This window comes from Mchenga conophoros, linkage group LG13 (genome assembly GCF_057382185.1).
Source record: "Mchenga conophoros isolate Kocher_MC1m ecotype Shallow Benthic linkage group LG13, M_conophoros_male_GT1.1, whole genome shotgun sequence".
In the NCBI taxonomy this organism is placed as follows: Eukaryota; Metazoa; Chordata; class Actinopteri; order Cichliformes; family Cichlidae; genus Mchenga; species Mchenga conophoros.
This window is the reverse complement of record NC_140538.1, coordinates 8,904,049-8,914,577: the sequence shown is the minus strand read 5'-3', so window position 1 is coordinate 8,914,577 and position 10,529 is coordinate 8,904,049. Positions and strand designations below refer to the sequence as shown.

The window sequence follows — 10,529 nt, the reverse complement described above, 5'->3', positions numbered from 1 at the left end:
AAATATCCATTTGTTAATTACCCTACCGTTTAGAGAGTTGAAGGCTATAGATTCACAATGTTCCTTTGTCTTCTTATAAATAAGATTAAGAATTTCCACCAAAAAAGACACAAAAACAAAAAAGTTCAGATAACCTGTACTTTATTAATGAATAATAAAATTCTTTGCATTTCTCATCCAGAGAACATAGTGTGCACTTTAATAAATTAATTTCAAAGAAATAATAAAGTTAACATTATCAAGCTTTAAGGCCAGTTGTGTAATAAATTATCGTTCAAGCAATACAGAAATGGTATTATTAGCCATCAAAGCCATATAAAGTCTGTGACCAAGGCGACATAACTTAAGTGAACTGGATGCCCAACTGAAAAGCAGGAGTTTGACTTCAACTATACAATATGCATAGTCTGTAGGCAAACGAGGCCTTTATAGCTCCGTGAAGAAGAAGAAAATAATAGGAGGATTCTCAAGCAATATACCGACAGCAAAAATAGGCATGTTTTCTTTGGGAGGGGGAGGGCAACAATTGCAGTTTTTAAGGTTGTCCCATCTGTGTTTGGTGTTTTGCTTCATTGTTGCTTATGGATTTGGCCTGTTCTCATTTTTAACAAAGCTCAATCAATAGCTACAACTCAAATCTATGTCAATATTACATAAGCATAAACTACAATGTCACATTTCCAGGTCAATCTCAACAGAAACACACTGTGCTTTCATGATGACAATATATTTTATCATACCAGAACAACTTCTGCATGGTCTATAAAACACTTTAAAATCAGTCTACAAGTGTTAGCAGTTGTCATTTGTCAGAAGATAATACTCGCTATATTCTTTTATAGGATGTTAATATTCTAAGAAATGCACTTAACTCTCTGGGGATATAACAGAAAAAATGATGAATAAAAGGACACGAATAGCACAAACAATACATTTTAAGACTTCTGTGACAACATACAAAACAAATCAAAATGACTAACAAAAATGAAGATGGCTGACATAGTTTTTGTGCATAATTCTCATTTAAACACCAGTCAACCTATCTAAAAGAAAGAAAGGCAGCAATACAAACACTGTTTATTAAGACACTTTCAAGACACCAGTTTTTCAAAAATCTAACACTGAAAACATACAAGCCTCTACATCTCCTTAAAGATTAAATGTACCATAATATAAACGGTCCACTTTAGTCATTTTCGAGATAGTGACAATAAAACCCAGAATGGTTAAATATTCTAATTAGGACTGAGGTGAGTGAGGATGAAGTGCGTACCAACATCCTGGTGAAAAGAGTCCTTATATAAGCCACATATAATCTCAATCTAAGATCAGTCTTCATCAGAGAAGTCACAGAAAATATCAATGAGGTTTTTCTAGTTTGATCACAACGAATGGCCTTTAAATGTTGTAGTTTTGTCATAAAATAGTAAGTGGGTTATCCACATAAGTAGCAACAGAGGTTTTAACTTCTATCAAATTAGTTCAGATAATATTGATCATGTAGGCAGACTTTGTTCGTACCGTTTTGTTAAAAGTTTGGAGCAAACATTATTTTGACATGCAGATGGAGGTCTGAGTCACCAGGAAATGCATGAGCACTTTTGAATTACAGCTTAGACATGCAGCATCTCATGCTTGGCTGAGAAAGCCCACTAAAAAGTCTACCACAGTTCAATATTCAAAACAGCTGCATCCAACTTACTGGGCTACTATCCAAACCAAGTGGGAGAAATTCCAACACTTGTTTTAAGTCAGTGCTGATAGGACATTTCTTCCCATTAGGTCTGCTGCATTCAAATTTAGTTACAGTTTGCTGACAGATTAGACCAACAATCCAACCACATCAACATTAACAAACACTTCAGCAATTGTAGGAAATGAAGAAAACGAGATTTCTGTAGTCTGCACACATGCAACCCTGGTTCAACCTTTAAGTTTTTATACTTCAGCTGTTTTTCTCACACCAGGCCTCACCCTTTATTCCCTTTATTTATATTTCGTTTTTCAAACTGTCCATGTAGTGATATGTATGAAAGCATAGAGTAAGTAAAAGATGAAATTTTAAGTTGCCAAAGACAGACAGTGAACTAGCAGAGTGAGTGACTCTCTGCTTCTTCCAAGAAAAGTTCTTAGTCAGTCTCAGCTCTTTGTCATGTTGGCCTTTCTTAGAGTAGTAGTAGTTATTGTTAATGGTCACAACTGTCAGAGTGTAAAAGAGTTCGGCGGATGTGCATGTACATGTGATTGCTGGTTTCACCACGTGCGTAGAAGCTGACCAATGAGTTAGAGTGAAGTAGTTCTGGCTGTGAGACAGTTATTCAGCATTCTTCTTCCATTATCCTTTAATTTGTAAAGTGAAAAGTTAGACTCGAAACTGGGTTTGCTGCTGAGTCAGACTCAGCAAAAATGTAAAATTGTTGGACAGTAACCGTTTCTCACAATGCGCCCCATTATTTGATTGGCATCTACAGCTTTTCCAACAAGTCTGGATCTAGAAATAAAATTAGGATTCCTTCCAAGATTCCTCTTCAAATTAAGCATCTTTTTCTTTAATTTATGATAGTAAATATGAAAAACTTGGTCATTTTTGTATAAAAACAAAATATTGTTTTTCCAGTAAGGTTATTTTCATTTTTGTGTATTGATTGTATATTTTGTCTTACATGAGTATGGCCACTTGCATACATACGTGTACATTCATTTACTGTATAGGCTGTAGTAATTTTAGTACCCTATGAAAAGTGTGTATGCAACTGGGAATAAAAGTGTTAGACAAAATATCAAAACATTGTTCATATAGAAAGGATTTATTTGTAAAACTTGCAACATAATCTGTTTACTGCCCTGTAAAAATATTTTAAAAAGTGGCTTCACCCACAGTGGTGTTTACATACAGTATGGAAATGTGTGTCTGTCAGTAAGTGTGGTTATGCCAGCTGTATGTGTGAGGACTGACTGAGAAACTCTGACTTTCCTTTTGGGTGAGGTGCAGCCTCCTCCACAGTCTTTAAAAGGTCTGAGGTGCTGCTTCCAGGTCCCTGTGACAGGAAGTCGAAATGTTCCTCTGATGTTTGTAATTTGCACTCTCTAATAAAGAGTTTTGTATCATCCCAGTTGTTAAGATCATCATGGGCAGTGCTGCGTTCGCTACCATTGCTGCTGCTGCTGTTGTTGAGTGCAGAGGAGAGACCAGGGGCACGGTTGGTCAAAGGTTGACTGAGGTTCTGCACAGAGATCGACTTCCCAAGACCACCTTCCCAGTCTGAAGCCATCCCATCTGGGCTCGAAGAGAGAAGCAGCAAGGGCTTCACCTCAAGGCTCATGTGCCTCCTCCAGACCCCCTCAGCTTTCAAGCCAGGCTTCTCCCGCAGCTGAACCGTTCCCTGGCCAAAGGCTGCCTCGTTGTCACCTTCTTGGTCAGAATCCACACCGCATCCTACAACAACAGAGGGGCCAGAGCTTTCCTCGTCCACTGCCACTCCATCTGTCAGATCATCTGAGATCGGGTCAGCAGGGCATCGGAGGTGAGAGGGATGTACCATAGGGGGGAGTTGAAGAGTGAAATTCCCCGTCGAGGAAGGTGGGGGCGGCAGATCAGGGAAGTGTGCTTTTTTCGGGGTACCATTGGTGGTGACCAAAGTTGGATAAGGGCTATCAGGGGGCAGCAGAGGTGATGGGGAGAGCGAGGCTGTGGATGGTGGATAGGATGGAGGGGCTGAGTCCGGAGGAGCATCATCATCAGCTGGTGCCAGTATGAGCCGCAAGCCTCTCGGGTTGGGATTGAGAGAACGACGCATGCCGCCACTGTTGTGTCCTCCGCTTCCAACAGGCTCACCTCCCTGATGGGAGGGAAGATCCCTGCCAATGATTGAGGTCGGGTAGTCCGAGTTATGATGCTGGTTCTCCAGCTCAAACAGGGGGAGGGAGGAGAGGGTGAGTGCTGAGGGGCCTTTCTGTAGGACTTGGCGGTAAATATCCAGCAAAGAGTCCAGCTTTGATTCAATGGAAGTTACCTAGGCACAAAAGAAAAAAGAATAAGAACCAAGGCTGACAGAGCTGAATACTATTCTGTAAATTTTCTGGGGGTTTCCAATAGAGATAAATTGATACTGTTAAAAGCAAAATTTCACAGGTATTGGTCAAGAGCCCAAACAAATCACCAACAATGTGAGGTAATAAAAGTTTATGAATGCATTTTACATGCATTCTGTGTTCCTTATTTTTTTTTCTTAAACCCACCTGCCTCTCCACCTTACACACACGTCCAAGCATGCTCATGCCCTCTAGGGAGTCTCCATCTGGGTGCAGTTTGTCCCTCATTTTTTTATCCACAGGAATCTGGCCTTTTCCCAAGATCTGATCCACCCTGAGATACACACATACATTAGGATTATTATACTAGAAAATAATGACGTTGTAATATAAGAAGGCATCCCTGCTGTATTTCAGGTTATCTGCAGTCAGACAACAAACCTAAAGCAACGGAAGGCTAAGGTTAGGGTTAGTAAAAAAAAACCCACACATGGCTTGAGTGAATTAGTGCTATAGTATAAAAACAACTATGGAAAAAAGGAGGAAAATCTATGGGAAACTCAATTTTAGGATCGGATGTAATACATTTTGTAGCAGTTTGTTTGTGTTTGCATTTTTTATTTATTTTTATTGAATATAAAGCATATTTAATAAAAAAAAAAGAAGCTCTGAGTGAGCTGCTTCTTGCAGTGCTTGATTTAAATTATTGTCAGATTATGTCAGAGTATTCATTCAATGGCTGTCTTTGTTCTCTGACAGTTAATTATGTTCAGTTAGTGAAGTTAATTTCCATACTTTGAGTTCCAAAGTAATGCACAGGTGCCTGTTTTCACTCAGGAAAAAATAAAAAGCACATCCAAACCGCACACAACTGCATACAAATCAGCAGCATTCACATACAATAATGTTTCCACTCTCTGATGAAAGGAGAAAGAATGAAGTGTGGAAATACAGATGAGATCTAATGTGATGTCAGACAGCTGTGTTTGGGTTTGTTTGCATTTACTTCAAATATTTATGTGTCAGACACGGTTAATAAAAACCTTACCATGTGGATGGAGTTTAACATATTAAAATCATCAAGTTTTGGGTTAAAATAAGGAATTGAATTGTACTGGAATTTAATTTGCCTTTCAGTTATTGTCAAAACCTTCTGGTATTAAGTACATGTTCTACTGTAAACTCCAACCATCTGGTTCTGCGGGAAGGTTAATACATTTCAGATATTTTATATCTGCTCGCAGTAACCCGATTGCCACTGCTATAGCACTTATTAGCAGCTATGGCTGCATGTGGCAGGATTTTAAAGTCTAAAATTAAATTAAGTGAAATAGAATAACCCTGAGCCAGAAAGCTTCTTCATGTGGTTGCTGTAATAATAGTGTAGTGCAGGAGAGGACATATTCCTTGGCTGGGTGCGACCAGAGTCTGCTGCACTGGCCAGTCTGGAGATAGGAAAAAAACTGGATCAGGCACTTCTCTCTGACTTAACACCATGAAGCTTTAAGCACAGGTACATAAATGAACAGATACACACAGAGGTGAAGGATGGCATTTTCAAATGAATGATTTTTTGTTTATGAGGCCGCCTAATGCCGACTGAAACACAGGTCGACTGGCAAAAAATAGTATTTCTCTACAAGGTGATTCCTAAAATGCTTTTAGTCAAAAACATGGCATGTTTCAGCATGCTGTGCAGTGTGTCCTGCAATTAAGGAAACTGGACAGATAGAGGACAAAAGAAGAAGCGGTAGGCCTAAAACCATATCTACTGCAGAAGAACAACATTTAAATGTCTATCATTAACAAATAGGAAAAAAAACTGTACAAAGACCTGACACAGAACTCAAGATTTGCATCGAGCCCTTCAGTTAATCCAGCTATTGTTTGATGTTGCCTCATCAAAACCTATCTCAGTAGAAGGGTGGTAGTCAATAAGCCATTGCTAAGGAAGGGAAAAAGGGAGAAAGCAAGAACTGGTGTTATTGAGTGATGAATCCAAATGAGAAAAGTTTGATTCAAATTGTCAGCGGTCTATACTGAGGAGGTCAGGAGAGAAGAAAACACTGACTGTACACCTATTTATAAATAACGTGGTGGAGGCTCTGTCTTGATTTGGGGCTGCATTTCAGTCACTGGTGTTGGGGATCTTATCAAAACTAAATTACAAATGCAGATGAGTACCATCAGATTTTAATCCACTGTGCAATACCATGCGGAAAGCAATGGCTCAATTCATCAGCTTGACGATGATCCCAAACACACTGCTAATGCAGTCAAAGCATACCTGAAAAGAAAACCACGCACCATCATAGACTGTAGGATCATCTGGACAGAGAATAGAACTAAAGGCAGCCAACATCCAAAGAAGAGATTTGTAATGTCCTTCAAGAACCTGGAAAACTATTCCTGAAGACTGCTTTAAGAAAATACTAGAAAGTTCACCTAGAAGACTTCAGTCTGTGCTGAAGAATAACGGTGGTCATAGTAATGTGTGGCATGAAGCTATGTGTATGCCATTTTGACAGACTTTTCACCTAGAAGGCCTGTGTTTTCTATGTGTCCACTTATTAAGTCAGTGAAATGATTACTGCACCAAGATTGCTTCAAGTATTAAGATAAGTTATATTTGTACATTTGGCTGAATTAGTTCAAATACATCTAAGCATATGCAAATTCAAACTGGCTGGCAAAGTTAGTAGGGAAGCGTTTGGCAGAAGGATCAGAAAAGGGGGTGAGTCTAACCCCGGTGTCGACCGTTTCCTGCTGGTCTGGCTGTAATATAAATGCAGGGAGGGAGAGGAAAAGGTCTTTCCACGGCTGCGCAAAGGCCTTGGAGGAGGACCCACTACAGAGTCTAGTCTGGGAGAGAGAGGGAACACACATCTACACATATGTATTTAGTTTGGAAAAGAAATATGTACTTAAAAGAATGTTAAAGTTTAAAGTTAATTTATAATGATTTTCTGTGACGTGCTATATAACCTATAGCGTTAGCTCGAATTGCAGCAAAATCAACACATAGCAGCTCAGGTTATTGATACATCTATAAATTCCTTGATTTTGAAAGCAGGAACACAGAAATCTGTCAATATCAATCAATGTGCATGCCGTTTCCTGACCTGGTCTGAAGGCTCTTGATGCGACAGAGCATATCCAGGTGACCTGCAGAGTACTGCTCAATCACGTCCTTCACATCATACGGACGCAGCGTCTCCTTAAACTTCTTCTTTGCTACGTGGAACTTCATGATCCTATACATGCAAAAGACAAATACACACACAGTGATTGCTGGGAGTCAATTTAAGTGAAATCTAGGGTGTAATTACTAAACACCACCATTAGGTGGCAGCAGTAAGTTTGAGAAAACCTACAGAGAGGTTCTTGTGCTTCACTGTTGATCTTTTCTTTTTGGAGTGTAACAAAGATAACACAAAATTTCAAATACTTTCTGAAGTATCTGATGGAAAACCAGTGCGTAATGGCGAATTTGTGAAACCTGAGTGTAATTTTCTTTCTCCTTTTATTTGGTGAACAGAGCCGCTGCTGAGTAATAATATTGATCCAGGTAAGGAGATCTATGCCTCTTGGTTCATTTAGAGTCCCCAGTGGTTTCTGGTAGTTTCCCACTGCCTATTTTTCTCACTGCCTAAATGGAAGCAGCAGTGACAGATGACCCTGTGTAATAACAGCCCTGACAGAGGAGGGGGTCTCCAGCCCTCAACCCGACACCCTGGGAAAACCCTGGGATCTGGCTGCCCATGGAGAATGGCCTGCTGAGTGTGCAGACCAGCCAGGGTTAGGTGGCAGCAGCATAGCTCGTAGATGGGAGTTTATCTGTGCAACTGTATGTAGATCTAGAAAGAGATGATGATGGTGATAGAGGGGTTTAATAAGCTTCATTATACAAAAGGATGATATAAAGTCTTTGCATGTAAACCCCTAAACTTGACAATAATCCAGATCAGATAAAAGAATGATTGAGTGGATACTGTTACTGAACTATCAAAAGGTTGACAGAATGATTTCATTCGCTTAAAGAGTGGATTACAAAAAGATTCCACTCAAACTGTTACATAACTGACTACTCTCCATTAGGCCACAATGATAAAATCTGGTAAATGAAAAATCTGACATAGAAAGAATACAATTGAGTTTAAGATCAATTGTAAGATACCTCAGAAATGCATAAACAAACTTATAGCAAATGCCTGGAGAAACAAATGTGAGGTTCTAAAGGGGTTGTAAGTATACTTACAACCCCTTTAACCATTTATATTAAGTGCATGTGCTTATTTTTCCATAATTCTATATAAAGATGACAACTGAACAGAAGGAAAACAAACAAAAAAAAAAGCATGGAACAAAATGCAGGGATACTAGCAGTGGCAACAACTATTTGAAGATGGAAAACTGAAAATCATAATTTGGCTTTTTATCTTGTATCAATAATTCAGAGCTTTTATTAAGGGCATGCCAGGGGTTTCAGGTTTTCACACATGATTCATTGTCTTTTTATTACTGAACTATTATTGAACCCCTGCCTTAAAAAGCTGATAAATGTAAATTGTTTTAATGGTTTTTAAATGCTGAATTTATCCAGTTTTTACCTCGTCAACAATCTGTCTCTTTATTATATGGAAACAATCGAATTCATGATCTATAAAATTGAGGCAGCAAAATTTTAATTCTTAGTAAACCATAGAAAATATAGAAACTACAGCTAAGTAGGCCATTTAAAAAATACTTCATTCATATATGAAATTAGACATTTGCACAATGAAAAAAGGTGAGAAGAAGCGGTGGAGTGAGAGAGTCATCTGGTGCTAGTAGGATAAACACTTGTTCACAGGGTGCCGGTGCCAGTGAAAGAGAGCAGGCTCAGCTAGAACACATCTACACACTATATTCATGCACTATAGCAGTCATAAATACGGGTCAGTGCCGTCACATTACCAGTTGATTGGGAAGAAACTCTTGACTTTAGAGAGCACAGGAGAGGTAAAACTACTAAGATAAAAAATAAATATGTGATCAATAGCAGTATTATTAGTTCCAACATGCAGGACATATATGTAAAAGTAGACAATAAATCTACTCAACAATTTAGTTGGATTGCTGATAAAGGGTAATCTCAAACTTCATTTCAATAAACCATTATCTTTTATAACCAATTATAAATAATGGGTTTTATTATTAGCACAAACACTTTAGTTAGTCTGATTAAAAGGACTAATTTAGCATTTTGGAAAATATTCTCACTTGCATAATTGTTAAAATTAGTACAATTTAGCATTTAGCAAAGAAAAATACTAATAACATCATCCTCTTTAATTTTAGTTATTATTACCGTTACAGTTTCAGCACCAGCAGCTTGTTACACACCAAGTGTAGACTTTGGAAACCTGGTGCTTCTGTGCAAGAAACTGCAGGAACATTTTCTGGCATGTCTTGCTTCAGAAGCCAAAAAGAGCTCATTTGCCACTTTTTCATCAACAGCAAAAAAAAAAAAAAAAAAAAAAAAATACAGCTTAAGTAAGGGTCAGCCAAATAGCATCACCAAATCCCTACTAATTGATTTTCCCTGAAATTGCTTAACATTCGATTTGAACTTGATTTTTTCCTATGCCTGCTTCTGAGAACTACTGGTATAATATTCTGAAGTCTACTAATTAGTTGACTGTTGGTCTGCTGGCGGGTGTATATGTGGTAGTATATAAAGAGTTTCAGCGTTCTGCTCTATTCGTAGTTTAATCAAATATTTCTGTTAGGTTTAGACTTTCTGATTTATTTTCTAGTGCTTCAGAATTATTTGGCACAGGGTTAGATCTTTGCATGTTGTCCTTGTACCTGTACTGCTTCTCTCCAGCTACCCCAGCGTCCCTCAGCTTCTCTGCTGGTTAAGTTAACTGGCAATTATAAATTGCATTTTCTCTTCACTTATATTTAACTTCCTATTTTTCACCTGGTTTTCTGTTCCCCACCTGCAGAGGTTCTGCAACCAACCAAAGACTCTACGTCCCACAGTTTAAGAACCACTGGTATAATATATTGCAGCCTGTAATTTAGCTAGCTATTTGTCTGTTGGCTGCTCTTTAAAGTGCATATATTAGACTAATCAGAGTTTCATGGTTTTGTTGAATTGGTTCAGACCGTTCTCATCCCCAAGGCCTCAATTAAAGCTGTTTTGTTAAAAGCTTACGTGGCTTATTAAGTCAGAAGGTGTCCTTTTGGTGGGTTGTGCTCTTATGGCATTAGTGAGATGGGGCTGTCACTCCCAACTCATCAGCAGGTTTGCCAGGAGCATATTTTAAACCACACCCCAATCTTTTACTGAATTTAGTTTTCAGTGCCTAAGCCTAACCAACAGATGACAGTGAAAGTAACATGTAAAAAAAAGCTAATGAGAAAAGCACAAAGGTCCCAAAAGGAAATCTGTGAGATCCTCTTTCCTTACAAACATGCAGCTGTCACTGCTCCAGCCTCCTAATCCTGAC

General features: G+C 38.6%; 1 protein-coding gene across 6 annotated transcripts in view; it reads right to left on the bottom strand.

Moving 5' to 3' along the window:
• Positions 1–124: 124 nt before the first annotated feature.
• The window catches only part of kcnq5a (potassium voltage-gated channel, KQT-like subfamily, member 5a), a 115,649-nt gene continuing 105,244 nt past the window's right edge, over positions 125–10,529 (bottom strand). For 3 of the 6 annotated variants that reach the window (XM_085296277.1, XM_085296278.1, XM_085296279.1), the window contains 3 exons: positions 7,155–7,286; positions 4,240–4,366; positions 125–4,013 (listed from right to left, as the gene is read on the bottom strand). In XM_085296277.1, the coding sequence (XP_085152403.1) occupies positions 2,928–4,013; positions 4,240–4,366; positions 7,155–7,286 (1,345 nt within the window). In that variant the 3' untranslated portion in view covers positions 125–2,927. Of the gene's footprint in view, positions 4,014–4,239; positions 4,367–5,372; positions 5,478–6,777; positions 6,895–7,154; positions 7,287–10,529 lie in introns of all 6 variants that reach the window. The other 3 variants (XM_085296274.1, XM_085296276.1, XM_085296275.1) reach the window with 2 other exon arrangements.